The 24,301-nt window shown below is 39.0% G+C and overlaps 2 protein-coding genes across 10 annotated transcripts in view; one reads left to right on the forward strand and one right to left on the reverse strand.

Moving 5' to 3' along the window:
- The window catches only part of LOC101913699 (palladin), a 193,360-nt gene extending 187,426 nt beyond the window's left edge, over positions 1–5,934 (forward strand). For all 6 annotated transcript variants that reach the window (XM_055795564.1, XM_055795566.1, XM_055795565.1 and 3 more), the window contains 4 exons: positions 612–819; positions 1,560–1,725; positions 2,609–2,742; positions 3,737–5,934. In XM_055795564.1, coding sequence (XP_055651539.1) covers positions 612–819; positions 1,560–1,725; positions 2,609–2,742; positions 3,737–3,909 — 681 coding nt within the window. In that variant the 3' untranslated portion in view covers positions 3,910–5,934. The remainder of the gene's footprint in view (positions 1–611; positions 820–1,559; positions 1,726–2,608; positions 2,743–3,736) is intronic.
- Positions 3,874–23,954, reverse strand: LOC101913525 (3-oxoacyl-[acyl-carrier-protein] reductase-like). 4 transcript variants are annotated; one of them, XM_055795571.1, is made up of 6 exons: positions 23,550–23,713; positions 21,194–21,335; positions 20,499–20,607; positions 16,243–20,011; positions 7,954–8,139; positions 3,887–4,010 (listed from the first exon to the last, which is right to left on the reverse strand). In XM_055795571.1, the coding sequence occupies exons 2-4, from the start codon at positions 21,333–21,335 to the stop codon at positions 19,825–19,827; spliced, it is 438 nt and encodes a 145-aa protein (XP_055651546.1). In that variant the 5' UTR covers positions 23,550–23,713; the 3' UTR covers positions 3,887–4,010; positions 7,954–8,139; positions 16,243–19,824. The 4 variants fall into 4 exon arrangements, with proteins under 4 accessions (XP_027632759.1, XP_055651546.1, XP_027632760.1 ...); XM_027776959.2 differs by lacking the exon at positions 3,887–4,010 and having other exon boundaries at positions 7,621–8,139; positions 16,243–17,749; positions 19,873–20,011; XM_027776958.2 differs by lacking the exon at positions 7,954–8,139 and having other exon boundaries at positions 3,874–4,010.
- Positions 23,955–24,301: the final 347 nt, after the last annotated feature.

Raw genomic sequence — 24,301 nt, forward strand, 5'->3', positions numbered from 1 at the left:
ATAGAACAAATTAAGGTTTGGATGATTTCTGTTTGCTTTATGCTGACATATTTGGGAGAAGCTATTTGTTTTCAAGCAGCACCCACAGCAAATGGCACAGCTTTCAAAAGTACAAGATTGTTCGCACAGACCAAGCATTAACTAGTGCAGGTGGTGCTGTCACTAGGTTAGACTTAAGCGGAGTGGAATGGAACTTAAGAGTTCAATAATCAGTCAGCTAACATCTTTCTGTCTGCACGTTTTCCACAAGAAGTTAATCTAGAAAGGAGTATTTTCTTATTCCACCCGAAGAGCAAACAAAAAAAGACAAAAGGTGTCACCCTGCCTTTTGTTTTGCAGTGTATGATTATTTAGCTTCTAGCATATCTAAACACTGATCTTTTTTCAGTCACGCCCATGAGACATCATGAAATTCAGGGAGTTGGCCAGAAAGTAAGTAAATGAATAAAACAAGAGTCAATATGTAATGCAGGGCAGAATTAGATCTATAAATCTTGTGGTACACCTGCAGTAACAAACAAACCCAAACTTCTCTGAAGTAACAAGTCAGGACTCCTCCAGTGCTTCGTATGGCTAAGACCATTTCCCATTATTCTGTGTTTACACTACAGGTTAGTGGATTACCGACTCCAGATTTAAGCTGGCAACTTAATGGAAGACCGATTCGCCCTGATAGTTCTCATAAGATGTTGGTGCGTGAGAATGGTGTGCACTCCTTGATCATAGAACCAGTCACAGCCAGAGATGCTGGAATTTATACATGCATTGCCAGCAATCGAGCTGGTGAAAATACATTCAGCCTGGAGCTCATTGTTGCAGGTAACATCTTCACGCTAAGCTTCCACACCGAGCACTGTAAGGATAACGTGAAAAAGAAGATGTTAAGTGCTGTCAAATGACATGGTTGAAGGGTAGGAGCAGAAAGAAAAGGAAGCCTCGCAGCAGCAGAACTACAGTATACTTGCAGGCGATACACTGATGTTCTGCTGCGGCATAAGCTGGCTGGCATGTAACCTCTGTGCGCGCAGTTAAGAGAAGAGGGCTGTGGTCCTGGGGCACAGCTGAGGCTGCAAGCCAGACTATTTACTTGAATGTTTTTTTTAACGGCAACTTGTGCAGACCCATACCTACCAGTGGGCAGGCTAGTAGGATACGATTTGCGTGTTTCACCACATATTAGACAAATGCCATTCCAGCCTCCTGGTAGAGCAGTTCCTTGTATAATTAAAAGCCCATCCTTTTATGGAATATGAAGGTCCACTGTTTAACAAGCAGCGTGGAGCCGGTTTATCTAGTCTTCATGCTTCCCGTTTCAGTTCTTTGGGGGAAGGGGCGGGGGGGAAACGACTCAGCTCTGTTAGTGCTTACCCTTCCCCATTAAAATACTGATGTGACTGTTTTCTTCAGACAAGCCAGGACTGGACTTCACGGTTAATGGAGACAACACTTCAGTTTCCTGCAGAGATTTCTCACTACTGTTTTTTAGCATGTTGCTGAAAGAAAGGCTAAATTTTCATAGACTGGCTGGTGTCAACATGACTGCATCTTTATTTTCACAGCTAAGGAAGTACAGAAAGCACCTGTGTTTATAGAGAAGCTACAAAACACAGGTGTGACTGAGGGGTTCCCAGTGCGACTGGAGTGTCGAATCTCAGGAGAGCCGTCTCCTCAGATATTTTGGAAGAAAGAGAATGAGTCACTCACATACAACACTGACCGAGTGAGGTTAGACTGACTTGGAATAATCTCCCCTTGTATAACTTCAATGATGATTTATCCTGTACCACAAATGAAAAGCCAGAAGGTCATGAGAATGCTTTCTGTGAACAGCATCTCATAAACATTAATGAGTTATTGTAATAATTTATTCAATCTTGAAGCCAGCCTGGTGGTTGAGCCAGAATTAAAATGCTAGTTCTGTTTTCCATCCTTGGATTTAAACAACTATCTTTGCACTTTAAGCAAGTGTAGAAGTATTTTTCTCTTCTAGAATGAAGACAAAGATATTTACTGGTGAAAACGGGGCTTCTAAGTAAAGCTATCTGCTTCTCAGCAGAAACCTTGCTTCATAACTCTGCTGTGTAGTTAAGCAACTAAGATTCAATATTTTATATTCTAAGATCTACAAATGTACCTTCAATATTTGAAGGAATGTTTAAAAGCAAACTGATGATATATTGCAAGAAAGGGAACTTGTTACTGATACGATACTGTAATAAATTATTGCTGTCTTTCTGAATAACTAAAAGTAGTTCAGTACCTCATTCCTCAAGATTTTTTTTATCCTTTCCCCAAAACGTCTGGGTAAGTTCTGGCCTCCCTACTACTTAAATCAGATTTCCAGATGGCTTAATCTGTTATTGTGAAAGAGAAGTTACTTCATACATTTTTGCTGCTTAGTTTTCAGTACAGGATATTAAACTGCCAATTGTCAAGCATACTCAAGGTTTTCTATTCCACTTGCTAATTTCAGAGAAAGTTCCACAGTAATTGAAAATTGACTATAATCAATCTGGAACTAGGATTGGGTCAGTTTATAATGACATTTTAAAACAGTCTACACAGTTTTGCAGTTTAAATAGTAATTTTCTACTTTTCTTTTGTTTAGCATGCACCAGGATAACTACGGCTATATCTGCCTGCTTATTCAGGGAGCTGCCAAGGAGGATGCTGGCTGGTACACTGTTTCAGCTAAGAATGAGGCTGGGATTGTGTCTTGCACTGCCAGGTTGGATGTTTATAGTAAGTGACTTCCCTTTTCACTATCACATTAATCCCCCCAAAAGCAACAGTTCTGTAAGTTTCAGTTTGTTCGCAGAATGGTTTACATTGGTCTCTCTCTCTTTTGTTTATAGTTTCTCCTCAATAGTAAAGATCCACATCAAGACAACAAATGCTCTGTCAAAGTACATGTCACCATCTTTCAGATACCTAAAGCAAAACAAACATGCATGCTTTCTGGTTTTGCTTAGTATATTAAATATAGCTAATTAACATCAGATAATGGCATGATGACATTATTTTTGTGGATCATTATTACTATTGCTCTGCTAGCACTTCCCTAACCTTTTGTATTCTTTTGTACATTAGTCTGTAATACACCTGTGACAGCTACTAGAAGTGTAGTAGATGTTTTTATGGCTTTCTGCTTAATTATTTTCAGTTTGTTCCAAAGCAGCTCCTTACACAGCATATGTTTTCTTAACCCAAAATCTCTTGCTGGTCTCCTCATAACAAATTAAGGGGGGTAAGGGGAGAGATTGGAATGATAAAGGATGGTTTCAGGGAAGGTGGGAGTAGTGCAACATGAATTAGAGACTTGTATGCTGAATAACGCTGAGCCAAGGGGTGGCAATGGCAACCAGACTATTTCCTTTCATATACAACAAATAACCCTTGAATGGGCCTGTGACTGCAACATGAGCACATGGAAACAATCCCCTTGCTGTTGCCCTTCTCAGTGACACAAGGAAAGGTAGAAAGCAATGCCAAAAAGGCAAAGTAACAAACAGAGACACTATTGTTTTTACTTACACGTTTGAAGGTGAAAATAGATGCTGAGGAAAAAAAAAAAAACCACAAAACACAGAAATGAAACAAACTTACCTTTGATATAATGGTTTTCCGCTGCTCATAAATTACTATCTCCTTTACAAAGGATTGATTGTGCATCTGGCCATGCTTTGTTGCACCGCTCAAGATGGCTAACATTTTTTCCTTCCTTTTTAATCTGTAGCTCAGTGGCAACAACCACCTCAGACAACCAAGCCAAAGAAGGTGCGGCCCTCAGCCAGCCGATACGCTGCACTTTGTGACCAAGGACTAGACATCAAAGCAGCTTTCCAGCCTGAAGCAAATCCAGTCCACCTGACAATGCAGTCTGGCTTGGTAGAGAGCGATGATCTGTAGATTCAACTGCCGCTTCCATCATTTTCTTTCAAAGCAGAAACACTGAAAGCCATTGCCTTGACCAATGATGCTCCTATGTCACTTTATGCAAAGGCAGACACCTTCAAGTACAAAAGATAGACAACAAACAACAATAACCATATATTCCTTATTCATTATACCAAATTAGAAAAATAGGTAGATTATTAATAGAAATGTACACACTGCACAACAAATCACATTCACCAGTTCCTTATACCTGAGTTGCTTCAGCTCTTACGAATAGCCCTTTTCATAAAGGCCAAGATACATCAGAGAGATTTTTCAGAAGAGAACACTATTTATCACTACATGCCTTCGTAAGCAGTAAGTAGATGCTACAACCTCAATGGTGCAAGATGTTTTACTTGAGGCCATTAGATCACAAAGAAAATTGGAATGTATCATTATCTAGACTTCTAAAGTGGTAATGCATTCTGATAGCTACAATGAACAAGTGCAATACTGTAAGAATAAAACAGGAAGGGACAAGGAAGAGAAACGTAAGCAAATGCTGTATCTCTGTGAAGTGCCTTCTATTCTACATTGAAAAAATATCTTGCCTTAAATGCTGTTAGTATGGACAACTCTATAAAGCAACATCAACATGGTAATTTTAAATTTACTCTTATTTTTCCTTCTTGCCATCGATGGGGAGGCTTACTTACAAACATACAGCAAAGACGGTTTAAGCATAAGTAATTTAATCTTTTCAAGATAATGAAGAAAAAAGAGATGACGTGTAAGAACAGTCTATTCCAGACTATGAATATTGGTAACTAGATGGGAAAAAAAATGCCGACAGTATGAACCACCGCAGTAGGTTACTGCAAGAGGTGGGAGTGGGACAGGGCAAGAGGTTGAAACCATAGAAAAATCTGTGGATTTCCTGAAGACACTCTGTAGCCTCCTCATACTCCCATTCAAGAATCTGGAATTCTAAGGTGAGCTGAAAACTACGGAGTGTATGTATGGGACGTTTGACTGCTTAAAGCCTGTGTAATGTGTATGAGGATTTAAGGAAATGCATAGTAAGTGAAAAATGGGTTGAGACTGCAATATAAATTTAAATGACAAGGATACGCCACAGGTGATAAGCTTGCAGATCTGAGGAGGTAGAAAAAGAAAATGGACACAAACACCATCAAATTTGTGCGCCTTTTTTCTTTTTTTCCTTAACATAGCACATGTCTCTGGTAGGTTTTGGTGGGTTTTTTTTCTTCTGACTGTAGGCAAATGACAGCTCTTTTAATGGGTAGAGTCTGTGCGCCGTAGATGAAAAGCCCAAAGGCTACTTTCAGAATGCAAGGCAAACCCACATCAAACTGGAGCCCCACCTAAGTCAGACCTGACTAGGTAGTTTTAAATTAGAACCAAATGGATTTCAGATGAAGGGGAGAGAGGGATGGAAGAATTACTAGGCCTGACAAGAAAAATGAGCATTTGATGGTACGAGCTACGATACTTTGCTATGAAAGGAAAACACTGTATTCCTTATATGAAGCACATATATGGTATCTTTCATTATTTATAATAAAAGTGTTGAAATCTTTTATCTCAGTTCAGTTATTCAGAAGTCCTGTACTTAGGTTGTTTGGGTTTTTTTATTATTTTGTAATTGTGTACACCATATATTGCATTACTGCTATACATGTATTGCTTTGTAAGTACACAAAGTTTGTTTTGTTTTTTTAGTGACTAATAAACTTTAGCACATAAGGTAGTACTATTCTGGTGCAGGATGTGACCAGGTATGGGGATCGTTAATCTAGATTAACGTCATAGTCTGTCATCTGGGAATAATCTGATTCTATTCTAGAAGTATGTCATATCATTTGCCAAATTTTTCTTGACTGTGACATGCTAATTAACTTTTTTGTTTAGCTTCACTAGCATTATTTTGCCACCTTTTAATTGTATTTATAAAAAAAATGTATTATCATTACTTGGGATTGTTGTGCTGATATAATGTGGGTTTAACATCAATAAATATTACACAAATAGAAAGTTTTCCATCTGGTAAAGACTGTTTCAGTACAAGCCTGCAAGTGTAAGATGTAAAAATTTTATGTATTATGCATACAGATGAAATGAGGGCTATATGCAGCGTCTAGTCTAAAAATTACTAGAATTTATTAGAATATTCTGCTTCTGACCCAGAATCTTGTTCAAACAAAACAGAGGAACATGGCCCGTAAGTTCCGAGAAACTTCTGCCAAATAAAAGTACTTGAATATACTTTTTTAAAATAGGTTAGAAAATACGCAGGTCTATCTTCCATGCCTAGTAATCACAACACAACATCACAACTGATTCCAAGTAAAAGGCACGGTCAAAGTACTGTTAAATTTTCATTTAAGAACAGTCTTCTAACAAGGCAGTATCAAAATTTTAAAAATGAAATGTTAAACTTTACTTGTAAAGTCCTGCATGTAAGCTAGCTTCTCCTTCTTTCCTTTCTGTGCAGACACCAGGAAAGATGCAAGATAAGTTTTTTTTCTTCTAGGTTTACTTTTCAAGTGTTGATTACCACAAACAATTATCTCAGCAATTGAGTACTGACATTAATGGTGATACTGCAACTGAGTCAATGGAGTTCTGTCTGCGTACAGTAAATTTATCTTTGGCTTAGAGACTAAAAAACTGCAACTGCTCTTGTGAGCTGGCTTAAGATGAGGTCATCATCACTTTTTGCCTCTGTATATATGTACAGACACACACTTAAGTACTAAATCACATCTCTAAGCAGCAACATTGTTTTTATGAAAACATTCAGCTGTGCTGTTGCTTAGTTACTGGGACTGTTTAGGTTTACAAATTCAGAGATAGAAGCGTGGCACAAGAAAATGACATACTTTTCAAGCCAAAAATCTGATGTTCTTGGAAGCATCAAAGTAATTTTCAGAAGTTTAATCTCCCTCCAAAGACAGACAGTACGACCTGAAAGTGTACTTTACTTTTATCATTTTGTAGGACTAAAACAAGAAGTCCTAACTTTTTGCAAGACTTCAGGTTTGGCTATGGAAAGACTTAAAATTCTTTAGGAAGCTGATCAGCCCAAGTGTATTCAAAGCAATCGAAGACTCGATGCAGCTGCATTCAGGATGATGACAGAAACCTCTGTCAAGAGTGTCAATAGTGAGGTGCAAAATTCCACAGGCATGAAGGTTTGTTCAGCTGGTGGTGCACCTTAACACATGATGCCTTTATCCTGCAACTTCACAACAACAGCAACAATTACTTAACACACACCCCTTTTTTTTTTCCCCCATCACCACCAACTGGGGATCAAAACCAAACTAGAGTCCAGTTCAAAACTGGCTTATAAAATCATGGTTTCTTTCTGTATTGCCACTTTCAAAGGCCCTTTTAATTCCCTTCGGTTGTATGGTAATAAATGCCTGGATTCCCCACATATGGACAACTACTTCCTTATCTCTGCAAGCAGCCCAAATGGATGTAATATGTAAGTACTTCATGAGATCGTATTATCCATCATGTCATGATGCTGAGGGGATTGGCTGCATGCTCTGGCTGTACAGCCCGGCTGCCAAACCCACACGGTGTAGTACAGATCGATTAATGCATGGACTGGAAACGCCTGCTCAGATTATGCACGCTGACAACAGACCTGATTCACTGCCTCACAAATCAGATGTCAGCAAATTCTGCCCTGTGCATGTACATTTAGCTCATTCTCCTGAGCTGGTGGCAAGAAAAAGCCCTCCCCATGCAGAGTTTTCCTGTTTGAGCAGAACTGTGAGCACATAATACACATCAGGCAGATGAAAACACATACCCTGCCCCAAGAAATTTACCATTTACTGCAGACAGCACACAGTATTCTTTAACATGTATTAAAGCTTGCGACTCGAAATCGGAATTAAGCCACAGTCTCTTTACAGAAGTAATTAATACATAAAATAATCTCATACTGCACCGAATCTCTAATAAAAATGTTGGCACTTGCAACATAACGCTTAGCTCGCACTTAGAGGAAAAAAGCCAGACTACCAGCAACGGTACCTGTACAGCAATGACTTCAGCAGCTATAGAGAGGACAATTGATGAATGAACTTCAGTCTAACACCAGCAGGAAAGAGAATTTTTTTGCTTTAGGAACCAACTGCAGTACAACAGGTAAACCCTGGGGGAGGTTGCAGCTGCTGTCACTTCCTAGTTCTGAAGTAGTTTTAAGTGGTCCAGAAACAGCTGCAGAACAAGAAAGGAGAGAAAAATAACAGCACATGGCCACTACTCAAAACGATTACATCATTTACAGCAGGAGCTCTACAAATCTCATCACATTGAATGGATTAGAGTGGGGTTTTTTTGCCTGAAACTGTTCTGTTAAACATACAATGCAACATCTCGTCAGGCTTTTCCCAGCCAGCTCTTGGCCCAGACATCACAGAGTATTTCTACAAAGATGTAAGGGTACAAAAAGACATTGCCAAGGACAGGACCTTTCCAAGCTACTGCAAAAGGTGTTGAAAACACCTTGTAAGATAAGACTTCCCACGCAACAGGCAACACACCTCTGTTCTACTGCAGATTAAGAACTAGTGAATTTTGGAGATGCCTTTTACCTGCAGCTGTTGTCTGAGCAACTGCAGGAAAGTACAGGTCTAAAAGAAAACCTGTTTACCACACTGTTTTGTAGTATAATGCACAATTCTGTCTTACTAACATACTAACTCACTTCTTCCTACAATACTTCAGAATCAGATTCACTGAACATTTTCATAATACCCTGCTAATCCACAATGTTTCATTTTTCTTAAATTCTGTATTAACTTCAGCTGTACAGTCTCTGATTGTTTACCAATTCTTGTTTAATAACGTGTAATAAACAAAAACCTAAAATCTGATGTAATTCTTCTATCAGCACAATTGCTAGTAAATTCAAAGACCTTGAACTGTATGTGAAAGATGTCATTTCAGGTAAGGTACCAGCAGCAGCTTTCATGTTTCAGTTCGTAAAGTTCCAGATCTACTTTCTACTAGGAGAAAAAGCATAATTACATAATGTAGATTTCAAAATCTAAAATAGGCTGTTGTTTCCTCAGTGTCCTGAGCATAAAAAAAAAAAAAGCATAACATAGTTAAAAATCTTAATAGAAAGAATGAAGTAATTTAAAATTATTTTTTAGGCTTTTTCTGAGCAGCAAATCCATTACACAACCAACACCATAAAAGCAGAACAAAATTTTAATTTGTGATTATTAGTGCTTTCTTGCAACATGTAATAACGGTTATAAGAAAAGGCACAGCTACTGCTAGTTAACTATCATTCTAAAAAAATTAACTTCAGGCCAGCCTATATATCCTAAGAATAGAGCGTCACAGTGTTTCCGATCCCTGACTCCAAGGACTAGGACGTCAGTAACCAAGCCTAAGGTGAAGCAAAAGGAACACAGCACCTTAAGCAGGGAAAAAAGTGTTGATGATCAGCACGCCTCCACCGCCCTCACTTCAGAGTTGTCTTGGCTGCTTTTGACAGATTGCAAGTCAAAATTCAGAACTGAACTCGCAGTAAGTGTGGCTGAGCTCAATGTGGAAGTCAGAGAAAGGTGACATAGCAAAGCATTAATTAGCAGTTAGTACAGCAGAAATACAGTTCCTAATTACAAAGGATAATACAGCAAGGGGAGCTCAAATGAATTGTCCTTTTTAGAGGCAAAGCTAAGTTTATTACTTTGGCAATGCAAGTGCCTCTTCACAGACAGCTTCAGCTGCATATGTTAGAATAAGTAATTTCTTACGAACAAAATTCACCTCATATTAGTAGTCTAGTATACTTGCTTCTCCCCCAAATGTAAAGGCACCACCTTAATTAATCAATGAGAGATACAGGCTCGTGAGAAGCATTACGGGAAGCCAGATAATACAGCATTAGTAAGAAAGGTGCCATGGTGCTAATAGAAACAAAGATTTTACAGAAAACTTAGTAAACAGCTTTGCAAAATCATGTAAGTAAATCAACCTCACTAATCTAATCTTTACAGATCAACTGAATACGGCTTCACTGTGTAGCATGACCTCCACTCTGGTGTCCTGAAAAATTATGGTGAACTACAGAACTACAGGTGCTCTCCGTTCTATATGCCTTTCAACAAAAGAGCTACAAGAACCTGCAGAGCACAGACGCAGTTCTGGTCTACTGCTAGCGGAGCTGTCTCACCATCACAAAATCATATATGCACACTAAACAGCATCTGTACAAAACACACACAATGGCTATATTGTTTCTTTTCTCTAGGATTACAGCAAGTTTTCAGTAGAAATGTACCAACTACCTGAAAAAATAGCATGAAAAGTCACACCAACAGCAGCAGGAATTAAAACACTGTTACTTAGACCTTTTGACAGGTCTTCAACATACAGGCGGAGATCTGTTTACAACACAGCCTTCAACATATAAGTGCAATGTGCACTCAGTCCATTTAGCATCAGAAGTACCTGCAAGTTATAATTCACAAAACATCAAACTGCTTCACTAACATACTTCAGCAATACCATATCATCAGCTTGCACTTGTTTCTAAATGAACTCTTCAAAATAATGCAATAATTTCAAACACGGCAATATGTGACACATGCAAAGCCACCTCCACAGTCAGTCAGCAGGCTGGGAAACAGTGACACCCACCACAGCTCTGTCTGCTCAGATGGTGTGAGCTCAGTGACATCTGCCCCCACGCTCCATCAACATTATCCTAACATGCATATAATGACACCAAGAAAGATTTGGTGGCTTTTACTTATATGTTGTCTCAGCACATTTAACATCATCACACCCAAACTGCCAATTTTTTACCAAACCGCCAAGTAGCCAAAGGAAGAAAAGGAGGAAAAAAACCAGTAGAGTTGGATTTAAAAAAAAAGAGAAAAACACAACTGTAGGTTTCAGTATTGTATTATATGAAATGAACAAAAATGTCCCAGATCTTAACAGATAGGAGCTGTTAATATGAAAAATAGGAGCATAAAGTATTAGAGCAGTTGTTGTGGTCATAGTCATGCTGATCTAAAGACGTCTGACAAAGCAGAGGTAATATTTGTTACGAACTAACTCAACAGACATACCTACAGCAAAAAGGAGCCTTCAGCACATGGTCTGAAATTGAACACGTGTGGGTAAGAATAAAATGTAATCTGGGGCTTCAGCAGAGTCCTTACTTCTTCAGGCAATAAGCACAGCCAATGCTCTTTAAAGACTTTCTCCATCACCACATTTGCCCTGTCTTTTCAAACACTGATTGATTACCCTAATTAAGCAGGTGTACCCGGTCTTGAGAAGTTTCGTTTTCATTAGCTTTATGTAAACTAACTACACTATGCTTCAAAAACAAAACAAACCAAAAAAGTCACATAATTGCAACATCCCAAAGAGATTTTGAATGCTGGGACTTAAATATCTACTTTCTACCCAAGTTTCACTGAACTAAATGCTGAATACCTTTCGGTCTTTAAAAGTCATGCCTTAGGTCCCCAAATAGCTCAGGATACATGGATTTGGATTTTACAAAACCGGTAACAGCAATGCCAGCTATCAACTTTGTACCTACACAGGCAGCTCCACTTCCCGAAAACTACGTAAATACGCTAACCAAATCATGGCCGATATAATAATGCCTTAGGACAGACTGCCCCCAGGAGGCCAAAATGAAATCTCTCCATGGGAAGTAGCACTAACTCGCTCCCCACACACTAACTCTGCAAGCTTTATATACTTCTGTTACTGTAACAGAAAGTCTGCAAAAGCTGTTCCTTGTGATAGCTCCTACTTAGAGCTGTTTGTTTTTTTCAATAAAAACAAACCCACCACCACCACACCAGCATCATCCGTGTCCTGCTAGAAACTTCTACTGAGGATAACCATAGAACAGTTTGGGTTGGAAGAGACCTTGAAGATCATCTGGTTCCAACTCCCCTGCCGTAGGCAAGGACACCTTCCACCAGAGCAGCTTGCTCAAAATTCCCACTTAGCCCATCAATTGCAATATATGCCTCAGAAGCAGATAAAGACTAACTACAGCAAGTTGTAAGTTACAAACACACTTATAAGAAGCAGAAGTAAGGCTCCAATGACCTACCTAGGAGAAAAGAATAACACAACAAGAGTAGTCCAACATCTTCCCAAACAGCAAGAAAATAGAGATGCAAAATAATTAACTTGCTAGGCCTACAACGTGCTCCAACTAAAGCCCAGAACATGCAAATCACACTACCTATAAAGTTTAAACTAAATCAAATGTAAAGTCAACAGAAGAACAGCTTTAGGTTTCCTAACTTGGCAGTGACAAGGTAGGGCACATATAAATGAGTAAATACTGCAATACACAATCTCCTTTCAGTGAGCATATCCTTTCTGAAGCAGGAACCCAGCTGAGTTAAAATACTAAAGCAATGACTATGGATAAGTCAGAAAGGGGGCTGCTGTACAAAAGGACTGCATGCTGAGTTAAGTGACAGCTGCAAAAACACAACATGCCTTGATGGTCTCTAGAAATTCTGGGGAGGTGGTGAAAGGCCACACAGGTACAAGTGACATGGGCTGGGGTGGGAGAAAGATCTGGAATAAAACATAGTGTAAGTTGAAGGCCAGATCCGGATAGCAGTCATCTTTAAAGTGCTCCCAAAGCTAGATGATGAGGCAAAGTTCCAATGCATGCCTGAAAACACAGTTGCAGGAAGAGGAGCAGAGATTCTTCAGGAACAGCAGAAATATGGAGTAGTGGGAATTTGTAAAATACTTCATTCTGAACAAAAAAACCCACCAAACACAATCAAAGAAGTAGGAAGATGTTGGCACTTGAAATATTATAGGAGAGTTTTAAGCAATACAGCAGGTGGAGAAACATCAGACAAGTAAGACCACATGCTGTCACTTCCACTAGGAACAGAATTACAGAAACTTTGTATTTCTAGTAAGAGAGTGGACCGAAATTTTCAAAATTCAATTGAGAAACCATGGTAACAATCACACAGTCCTACTCAAGAACACCCACAAGCAAAAAAACCCAGAACATTTCTATACAGTTTGGCATAAAAGCTAGCAGCACAAGAGGTCTAAAAACGTCTGTTTTTACTCAAGGACAGTGACGTAACAGGCACACTGGAAGACAAATAAGCAAAATACTGGTACAAAATATATAGGAAAGTCATAAAACCAAATATCAATATATAAACCTCAACAAATCACATTGGAATTTCCAGGCCTAATAAGGTAAACTCTGTTGTTAGGCAATATTATCACCCACACAACTAAGACTATGGCAGTAGCTATGATATCCAAGGACTAGAAGGCCAGCAATGTCACTATAATGAAAGGCAGCACTAACCAGCAGGTTGGATAAATGTCACACTGAAGATGCCAAGATCACTGTTTTCACACATTTTTTTAATGCAGCAAATCAGGGCCACCTAACTTTGGCTGCAATCCCCAGGAGCATACAAGACCTGAGTCAAAACGCTATTTTCAAAGACTGGCTTTGTGATGGTAATTTCTATTTCTGCAAAAATATTGACTGAGTCCAGTACTGTAGACTTCCATAAAAAAGGAGCAACATAAGGAAATACGCTAATGAAACCAAAAAGACAAGTCAAAAGAATTAAGGTGCAAGGTTGATGACAACACTAAGATTGTATGCACTGAACTTCAGTATGATAACTTTAAATACACATGTCTAAACTTTATTTGTGGGGAGGGGGAAGCTGGTATGGATTAAAAGCTACTAGAATTTAAAAGTCAACCTTTGTAAAACCAGCAGTCTAACTTTAGCAGTCAAAAGGAATCTGTCACTGAATGTAAAATTTACAGACAGATCAGAGTGTAGAGGAACAATCTGCGAAAGTGCATACACACTAAACACCACCTTGGGAACACGAACCGCCCCTGAATAAGGAAAACAGATGATCAAAATAAAGAGTAAAGTGCTCAGGGAAGGGAAGGTCACAGAAAAAATTATCTCCAACCTCTGAACAAAAACCTAAATCAGTTTTTGGTACCATGCAGGAACTTGAGCAGAACGTCTACAGGCAACTTGTTGAAGGTTTTGCCCCTCAGAGCAATATGTAAGAAGAGGTTACGAGGAAAGAGTGAAAAACAGCTGGGGACTATCGCTCCCTAAGTTTTTAAGAAAGCAAGTAACTCCAGTGTGAAAGGTCTGGGTTGAAACTGCCTAATTATCAAATGACTGGAAGCTGGCAAAAGTGACAGCAGGCTTTTGGGAATTCAAAGGGTGGAAGGATCACCTGTTTTTTAAGAAGAGGTTCCAGAGGGATCTAGGGAACTACAGACTTACTGCATTTTTCTGTACATAGCAAACTGACAGAAATTGTTCTAAAGCCATGAAAACAACTGGATAAACATACTGAGGAAAGTCAGAGTTGCTTTGCAAAGGAAAGTCACGTTCAATAAACATTTTAGAGTTTTTCTAAAGACTAAAAAGAGACGAGAGTATCTGACACATTCCCTTGCCAAAAACCATTAAAGATGATGTGCTGCCAGGAGAAGAAGCTGTCATATCAGTAAGTTGTTTAAAGATAGAAGAGAGAGGGAGTTGTTCTTTCCTAAGAACATGGATTGCCAACAGACCACCACAGGCACCTATGCTGGGGCTAGCAAAGTACAACCAATTGGTGAGGGTTCTGAAACAGCAATTTCTAAAGCCCACTGTATAGTCCTCTAACTCCAAGTAACTCAAATTAATAAAGGGATAAAGGAATTAAACAAAAAAATTGCAGAACTATTTCACTGAGGAAATAGGTGTTAAAACAGCAGACTAAATTCACTGTACATAAATTAGAACAATTGACACTGGGGAAAATACAAAAAAAAAGACCTAAATACATATATAAGGAAATGGATTCCAAGCTGAACATTAATTATTCAGAACTGAGTTGTTCTTACATAGCTTCTGAAAACATAAGTGCAATGGTTAGGAAAAGGCAAAAATATTAGGCAACATTTTTGGCAACAGTATAAAACAAAACATAAATCATCCGCGGTTTTTTTTTAGGTAAGTCCACAGTGAATGTTGCAAGCAGTTCTACCTGTTCCTCCCTCCCTGAGAAGCTCAAAAAGTAAAGCAAAGGACAACAAAAATTATGTAAAGTCCAAAAGAGCTTTCCAGCAACAAGCAACTAAAAGAAACAAGACTCTTCAGCCTGAAACAGAAACAACTGAGGCAGGCAGGACACCACAGAGGTCTACAAATTCAGGAGCCTCACCAAGAGAGCGCAAGATGGCTGTTGCAATTTCTCATCCAATGTAAGAACCTGCAGGCCTCAACCAGAGCTATCACATGGCAGATTCAAACATACCAATCACAAACTGCTGGAGGTACAACAGTCTTCTAAGGAGGCATCACCACACACCTGACCTGTTACCTACCCCATGCATTCACTGCTTCGCTTTCTGAGACATCCCACCAGGCCAGACAGACAAACATGTCTGACATTGGCCCATACATCACAGAGTATTTCTACAAAGATGTAAGAACTTCTTACCCTAGTCTGACAAACAGGTATTACTTCTTAGAGTAGATGTACACAGTAAACACTGAAATGGATTATGGTTTTTAACTAGTTTTCAGTTCTAATTTACCATTTTGAAGGGGTGGGGTGGGGTGGGTGGGGAAGCCTTTTTAAAAATTATTTTAAGGCTACCAACACTTCAGACTGGTTCTATAGCAACAGCAGTAATAAAAACATAGGATGTATTTTTTAAAAAGAATATTTAACACATGCTGAGATTCTTTTGAGAATAAAAATATATTCTCACACAAATATAAACTAAAAATGGCACTGTTAATAACTTACTTAACAGTTCCCTTACCCAACAAAACAAGGGATAATAATAATTAGGGACAGAACGCACTAAGAGGGAATTGTTTCTAGCCTCTCTAAGTTTGGCCTCTGGTCAAGATATGTCACACAGGCTTTGCCTGTGAAATACCAAGGACAGGTATGGGCATTAGTCAAGTTATGGACATATTACTATCTGACTAGTAAAAACGGGAGTAACTGCTGTCCTTCACCTTCAGCACCCTCGGAAAAAAGTTCATCTACTGTTTAACCAATTCCTTCTATCAAAAAGAAAGTATTAATTAGCAATTACATTTTCAGTGCAAAGATACATATGACATAACTTTTCCCAGCAAATGCCACCTCTCTACAAAGATATAACAGTAAGGACTCCTGAAAGGACTACCTTTAGCAGTATTTTATATTCCAAAGTGAGTTACACAACCAACTGTAAAATCCCCTGAATATACAACCATTCCTTGGATTATTTCTCAATACATACCTGCCAGAAGCTTGAACACGCACTGTTTTCTGGCACAAAGATAAAATCTCTCAGCTGCACAAACGAAGAAAATCTCAGACTTTATAAAGATTCAAAGTTATCATCGGTGAGATCTCCTTTCTGTACTTTGGTTTGTGCCAAGATGGGAAGTAATTTCAGAAGCTGAATCAACATCTGGATCATGATGCAATGAATGCTTGATCTAAGAAGTGAAGGTTCCAAATCACATCCACGGTTTCCTTCAGAGATGATAAAAAACATCAATTACCCAAAATTACTTGATCTCAACAGAAACGCCTGAGGTCAAATTTTTGGTAATTTTTCAGCAAGAGAGGAAAACTCAGGATCATTCACAGCTGAATAATTACTCTGCTTCAAAAGCTGCTTTGAATAAAATAAATGACTATTTTATTGACTATACATACATATTAAAGAGTATCATAACAGTTGAACTAAGCGTTCAAGAAGATGTAGTGCAAAATACCTTGACTTCACACTCTGGAAGTGGTGAAGTGTTTTCTGAACAAATGCTGAGTCAGTGAAAAGTCTTTTATGCAGCATTGTCTGCAACTGTACTGTTCACTGGTGTACATGCAGCTCAAACTCAGAATACAGAGTCAACAACTCCAGTGACCACAGTCCTTCAGTGTATACACGCAAGTGCTACTGGATTAAATGAGTGCTGTACATACAATCAAGAACAGAACTGAGCAGGTTTTGTCTTTACAAAAACACACTGCATATAATTAAACCTCCTAAAGGCAATTCAGCTATGCTGAAGGTCTAGAAGCTCTGAGCTTTGTAGGTGCTAGCTACAAACAAACAAAACCCAAAAGGAAACTCCTTGCCACTTTGTAGGGACTAACTGATAAGAATAAAAAATTGTGCAGTTCATAGTCTTTGCCCTACATGAAAAACTTGATGCAATCATACCTGCCAACCAATAAACATGCCTCCGCACTTTATTAGCCTTGTGTAACATGGTATTTAGAAAAAAATCTCCACTCTATCCCTGATTGGAAAACATGACTTTATAAAAAAAATCATGCTTTAAAAACGTACCAGCATGTTATTTAAAGCTACACCATACCAAAACCAGATCTTTTTCAAATTGTTATATATACAGACTTTGTAATACCAAATGGACCCTTTCAGCAGCTAAACATACACGCTGGACTTTACCACCGCTGAATTTCTCCTCTGACTAATTAATATCAAGTCAATTACATACATCAATCTTCAACCAATTTCCACCCCTCTCCGTTTAATTAGCATACATTTATGTATTACCATCATGACAGTAAAGCAGGTACTTATTCAAGGTACTAGTTAAGTCAGAAGCTGCAAGCGTCCATCCACAACTAGCGTACTCCTGTAACATAAGGGGACTCCAGAAGAAAGACAACAGCTTGCGCAACTTCACAAGGCTCTCCAAATCTTCCGAGGAGAATTGCTTTCTTTAGCTGATCTTCTTCCAAATCAGCAGTCATCCCTGTGTGAATAAAGCCTAAGAGAGGAGAGATATTTGAAGAGTTACCTAATCTTCAACTATATTTCCCTAGTGGATTTTCCCTGAAATCCTCCAAAGTGAAATCTACTACTAGGATTCCACATCAGCTACCATTTTTCGAAGCCTCAGAAGTCAATCCACATCATTTTATGGCTAAGACCAATTTTTTACCTAACCAATATAACGTGTTCTAGTTTTGAAAGCACTGATGTAATAATCAAAATGCAGAGATCTATGGAAGTCCATCAAAAAAAAAGATAACTAAAAATGGGTCCCAAAATCATATTTAGTATCAATTTTCTGAAAGACAAAATACACAGATTTCACCAAAACATTGTCAATGAAAACACAAGTACAAAATCTCTGGCAAGAAACCCCTACAGCTTGCAAGTGTTTCCATTATATTTTAGAACTTACGACAACACTTACGTAATTTCTATTACAGCACTCATTTGAAGATAATATTTCTTGACATTTTTGAAGGACATTTCTTTAACATTTTCAGTTATCTGGGATTCAGTTTTCCTACCGCTCTTCACATAAACTGCAGTTTCATGAACAGCTGATCTTATCTGCTTTCTAGGTACCACCAAGAGCGAAAGTCTCAGTTTTGCTTTCTACTGTACCACTCTGCCCCTTTATGATTGCTCTGGACCCTTCTGTGAGCTGCTCAATTCACTAAACAATAAAAAGTATTTTTCCTGCCTAGTTCACAAGGTGAACTGGTTCATGTAGAGGTCTGAAAGGCATCAGAGCTAGCACAAGGTGAGCAGCAGAGTACACAGTTGTGAGTGGAAAAAGTCAGAAAAGACAGAAGGGATTTTTCCCTCAGGGCAGTTGTTTGCTTGGACTAGATCAACTTGTGAAATCACAGCCTTGTCCTCACCGAACTTTCTTTCCAGACTCTCTCCTTTTACTACAGGGACAGACAGGGACGCTTTCATGCCAGCCTCTTGTGGTCTTTCATGTTTTTCTAATAACAAAGAAGCATCCTCTAGCAGGAGACAAGGGTCTAATTAGTTCTAATACTTCCATCTGCAAGGGCAGCAGGTTTTGAAGGAGCAACAAAGAAAAAACCACAAAACATTTATTCTGTAATAATGGACAGAGGAACAGGTAGACACACTCTTCCAAATTTCTCGGTGTTGCCTTAAGAAGACTGAAGGTTTTGTAAAAGAATGTATTACACTTTACATTGAAAAAAAAAAAAAAAGAGATTTAAAGCATTTACTTACAAAGGTTGAAGAAAATAATAGACATTTGTCTCAAGTTACATTCAGAGTACAGCAAATATCCAATGCTCTTGATGAGCACGTATTGCAACAGTCAAGGATCTAGCAATTTCGCCAAAACTAACCTGGAGCAACCATGTTGACTCAAATTTGCTTTTTTGCTACTTTTTTAGCAAGAGAGCATGAAAATCCAACTAATACTGCTTTGTTAGCACTATATACACTTTGACCAGAGTTGCCTTTAAGTCCTACAATACTTCCTAAAATAAAGAAACATCAAAGAGAAGAAAAGATTAAATGCCTAATTTGAAACCTCGTACTAGCTTTGTAATTTTAAATGTGGAATGGAAAATGAGATTACATGAATAGGAATTAGAAGTATATTTATTACTAAGTGTACTTTATAGCCTAATGCTGGGATAAGCAAATCCCTCAATTATCTGCAATTTTTGTGGAATCCATATAATTATGTTGATCAGCAGGCAGCAGGAGAGTAAAATGAAAAGCTTTCTAAAAACATATGCTCCCACAGAAAAAACCAAAACAAAACAACCCCAAAAAAACCAACAAGCCAACTGTACCTATTTGATTCCTAGTAACTAGCAGTTAGTAGATTTAGCTACTGAAAGAGCTGATGAAGAATGGTAAAATCATTTTTTCAATAAAATATAAACTCTGAGGTGTTTATTAGTGAAACAAGCTGGGTTTACATTTAGAAGTTGCTGAAATTACGCAAAAGAATAAGCATTCATAAAGAAACGCTAAATATAGAATGTCTAAATACAAAGAAATTTAATCATAACAAGTAACATTTTAATACCTTACACCTGCTAATGCTTTCTAGAAAACTAGTACATTGAATTCCACTGGATTAGACAAGCAACTTACCTGTATTGACAATAGCACCTCCCCCTGGTGTTGAATAATGTTTTTTACAGCAGATTTGCATGTCAACATTGTTCCCAAAAGGTTAGTGTGAATCTGGGCTATCATATCTTCAGTCTTGGTTCTCAGTAACAAACCATCCCTAACAAACAAACAAAAAACCCCAAAAGAACTCAATGAACAACCCCAGTGACCATATGTACTCCTAATAAAACGTGAGCGATGAATGGGATATTAATGGGGATTTATATGGTTCTATACATTATAGCATTCAAAATGATGACATTGCAAGGATGACACAGAGCAAGAAAAAAGTTAGTTATACATCTGACAACAAAGCCTCCTTTGCAGAGAGGTATCAAACACTGTTTTGTATCACTTCAGGGGGGAAAAGTGAAAGAAAGAGGAGTAGAGGGGAAACTCATAAACTTGGAATGAAGAAACTACAGTGAAAGCTGTATCATCTCTTAGAATTCTACTGTCATCAGGAACAAAATATCAGTGAGTGCTTAATACTGTTTTCAGATGCACTCATTAATAATACTCTTACTAAATGCAAAGGCCCTTAGCACCTTACAATAAGATGCTGTCATCTAGAATTACATATAATTATGTAACAAATAACTAACCTGTTAATCCCAGCTGCATTAACCAAATAGTCAACAGGACCTAACTTCCTTTGTATCTCCTCAAATCCTTGTTTGCTGGATACATCACAGCTAAGTGCCAGGTGTCCTCCTGTATTGAAATAAAGGCATGTCATAATCATAGTGAAAGATGGTACACCATTCATAAACATTCTTCAGAATTTATAACTCAATTTTAAAAACAGATGTTGAACTAGTTATAACTTGAGGAACCCGTTTAATCTCCAGAGAATTAAATAAGAACAATTTTCAAGTATAGTATTGATGTATTAGTTATGTCACAATTTCTTGTTTTATATGTTTGGCCTTTTGAAATCAGAAGTTCAGCATGAGCAGGCTCATGCCTCATGGGCAGGCTGGTCTCAGTTCTGGCACGGTCAGGAGCCAAGGATGACTCAGTTCATACCGCTTCCTTGTGACCTTGAAAAATTCCCTTCATCTTACAATTCATATCTTGCAGATAGAATAGGTAACACAACTTTCCAAAAGAATCTTGTGAAAACCTAACTATACTGATACAGCTTTTCTTTCAAATTTCTCAGCCTTTATTTTCATTTTCATGTAGTTAAACAACGTTTATTTAAAAATAAAAAAATAGTTTATTTAATGACTTACCACTTTTACAGGTTACTTAAGCACAGGACAGTGAAGAAATAACCACAATGCGGCACACTTACCACCAAGATTACGTGCAGTGGTTTGGGCTACTTCCAGGTTTCCAGCAATAATCGCCAGGTGGCAGCCTTTCTGTGCCAGTGATACTGCAACAGCTTTTCCTGTTCCTTGTGATCCTCCAAAAATGGCGCAAACCTTGACCATCTACAAAAATAATTCACGAATTGCAAATACACCATGAATTTTCAGGTCTAGTATAGCAAGACAGTAACCACTGTTCTTGTCAACATCGCAGACCTTATTATTGTGTAGCATTTCATTTTGCAATACCAGATTACAGAATTACTGATTTATTTTGTATACACCAAAAAAAATAATAATACTTGCACTGTTAGACAACACTTCTACACATGCAAGTTAGTTCTTCATGATTTCTGAACTAGCAAAAATTATGTATGTAATCTAGCATTTCAATACTAGTGTTATGAAAACAGTTCAGTCGATGAAATATGTGATTTATATATTAAAAAAGCCATAATTTATCATTCAGCTCTTTATTCAAAGCCAATGGTAGTATTTGTAATTACATTGTTCTTACAAGCACTATTTTTGTACTACAGTTATTTAGCCTCAAGGTCTCACTCCATCCTAAGTATCTGTGTTGAACAAGCACATTGCAAACATCAGCGAGCATGATTTGATTCTATTTTATTTACAATGTTTTCATACTAAGTTACACTGTATAATACTATGCTTTACCACTAGCCCTAGCTTTTTTTGTTTCTGCCTTTGAAGAAAAAAAAAAAAAAAAGGCTTTCGAAACATTCAATTATTCTGAAGTAGCTAACTTACATGTTTATGAAGGACAGTAAAAAGAAAATACTTCTGTAGAACAATTTTTTTATTCTGCAACCTCTAGAAACCAATCAGCTGTTTTGGGATTTCCTGAGGAGCCAGAGGCAGAATCCAAGCTAATAGTAATGAACTTCTTTTGCATACATTTAAATAAATCCTTTTTGAACCCAATTATACTGTCTCCATAACATCCTGAGGCAATGAGTTTTATTATTTGTGGAAAAGTACTTCCTTTTGTTCTTAATTTGCTTTCTGATTAGATAATACTATGCATTTGTCCTCATACCTTCCCCTTACTGCCCCTTTACTCTTCTGTATCTTATGCTTTCTGCTATATCCTCTTTCAGGTCTATTTAGTTACTCATATACATATGGAAGCCATTCTGTATCCCACTAAAAACTGTCCAAGCTCTTAATCTTACCACCTTACCCTTTGCCTTACTTAGGTGTATAATGCCCTTTTTGATGTGTGATAACCAGAAAAGTGCAGTGTTAAGCATACAAGGACACCATCATCTCACACACTGGCATAATGATTTTGGTTTTCTGCAACAAGGCCTGAAAAAGCAGGAAGTCCTTGACTGTAACAAAGTAAGCACGAGTGCTTGAAATCAGCCCACACATCTGCTTCCACTGTCAAGCTGCCATCAGCTCCCCAGGCACAGGAAGAGGATCTTGCATCTCAGGTGTCAGCCCTTTGCACAGACCACATACAAAAAGGTGACCTGCATGAAGACAATTCCTTGGTGATAAAAATGGGGAGCACTGACTCATCAGAAAGACCAATCTTTTGGGTGGTTTTCAGGTAGCTGGAAGAGATGAATCAAGAGGTCTTGCACACCAGTAACTACAGTTCTTACTGTCCTAGCAGACTAAAAGCACAGCCAACCAACCAGTATTTTGTTGGCAATTTTTCTTTTTGTTAGAAGCAAAACCTCAGTCTGCCTTCTCCATCATGACTGATGTCTTCTTTTACAGAATTACCGCAACAACTCTTGCAATTTCTTGCCTTCTTGTTGCAGCAATGCCATACTGGAATATCCTCCTTCCTATTTTGTTCTTACCAGCACTGAGTATGCTACTCTTATTTTTGTTTGAAATGTGGAATAATATAATTGGGAAGGACCTCTGTAAGTCATCTTGTCTAAGTCCTCCACCCCTCAGCAATGTCAAGTGATCCATCTTACACTGTCTATAAATACTGTCAGACCTGTATGTATTTTCCAAATAATTCTAAACACTCTTAGCTACACAGGTCCCAAAAAGCTGCCTGTGGTGAGAGAACTTCTTTGAAATGTATCGCTGTACCCTCCCTAGTCTGAAAAGGGAAAAAACTGTAGCATTTCTACTGCTCTTAGAAAAAGACAGCAAAGGACCTTGTTTGTTAACCACATAAGAGAGGGAGCATAAGGCATCGTTCCAATGCAGCAGCAATATGTAATTTGTATTTTAACACAACAGAGCCATACTCTTTGGAGTTGTTACTTGGGAGGAAAAAAACCCGCAATAGGAGTAATAAGCCTGTATTCCCTGGTCAATCAAAGCTAGGGAAAAACCAAGTACCTTTTGAGCAACAGGCTCTCCCAGGTCTCCACAGATACAAATGAGCCACCTTTGTCCTCCACGGCCCTTCGCTTCTTTCACACCAAACCAAGTCCCCGTGACCCTCAGGCCCGCAGCAGCAGAGCCTCAGGCCGCACGGCTCCGAGCCCACTGCCAAGAGAACGCCCCGCGACAACCGCCGGCCGGTGGCCTGCAGCCCGCCCACGGCCCGCGCTGCCCCCCGCACCGGCCCTCGGGCACAGACAGCCCGCGCCCCCTCACGGCAAACCTTTTCTCGCTCCCCCCCGCTTATTTTCGGGCTCCCGCCAACCTCCTCCTACCCGGGCCGGCACTCGCGAAGCCCCTCCCGGCTGAGGGCAGCCCCCCCGCCGCCTAACGGCCGCAAACCGCCTCCGCCACACCCGCCGCCAGGGGGCGACAGGGCAGGGAGGCGGGGAAGGAGGCGGGGAAGGAGGCGGGGAAGGAGGCGGGGAAGGCTGTGGCGGCAGTGCGCCCCGCCACGGCTCCCGCCCCGGGCCCGCCAGTCGGGCTCACGGCAGGGAGCGGGGCGCGGTGGCGGCTGGGAGCCTGCCCGCCGCGGGGCACGGCCAGACACGTGTCGTCTTCATATTTTTTCATATGTTTGTAGAAGGAACATACAGACCTGAATATCATCTCTAAAATTTTGCGTTTCTGCTTAGAGATATCATAATATTGCTACATAAATATATAAGTAATAAAAAACCACAGCATTTTTCCATGAAAAGAAAGAA

This window comes from Falco peregrinus, chromosome 2, assembly GCF_023634155.1.
Source record: "Falco peregrinus isolate bFalPer1 chromosome 2, bFalPer1.pri, whole genome shotgun sequence".
In the NCBI taxonomy this organism is placed as follows: domain Eukaryota; kingdom Metazoa; phylum Chordata; class Aves; order Falconiformes; family Falconidae; genus Falco; species Falco peregrinus.

Coding starts and splice junctions, on each gene's coding strand:
- LOC101913525 (XM_027776958.2), bottom strand. CDS start 21,335: ATGGTCAAGGTTTGCGCCATTTTTGGAGGATCACAAGGAACAGGAAAA. Junction 20,608..21,193: donor CACTGCACGTAATCTTGGTG/GTAAGTGTGCCG, acceptor ATTTCAATACAG/GAGGACACCTGGCACTTAGC. Junction 20,012..20,498: donor AATGCAGCTGGGATTAACAG/GTTAGTTATTTG, acceptor TTTGTTTGTTAG/GGATGGTTTGTTACTGAGAA.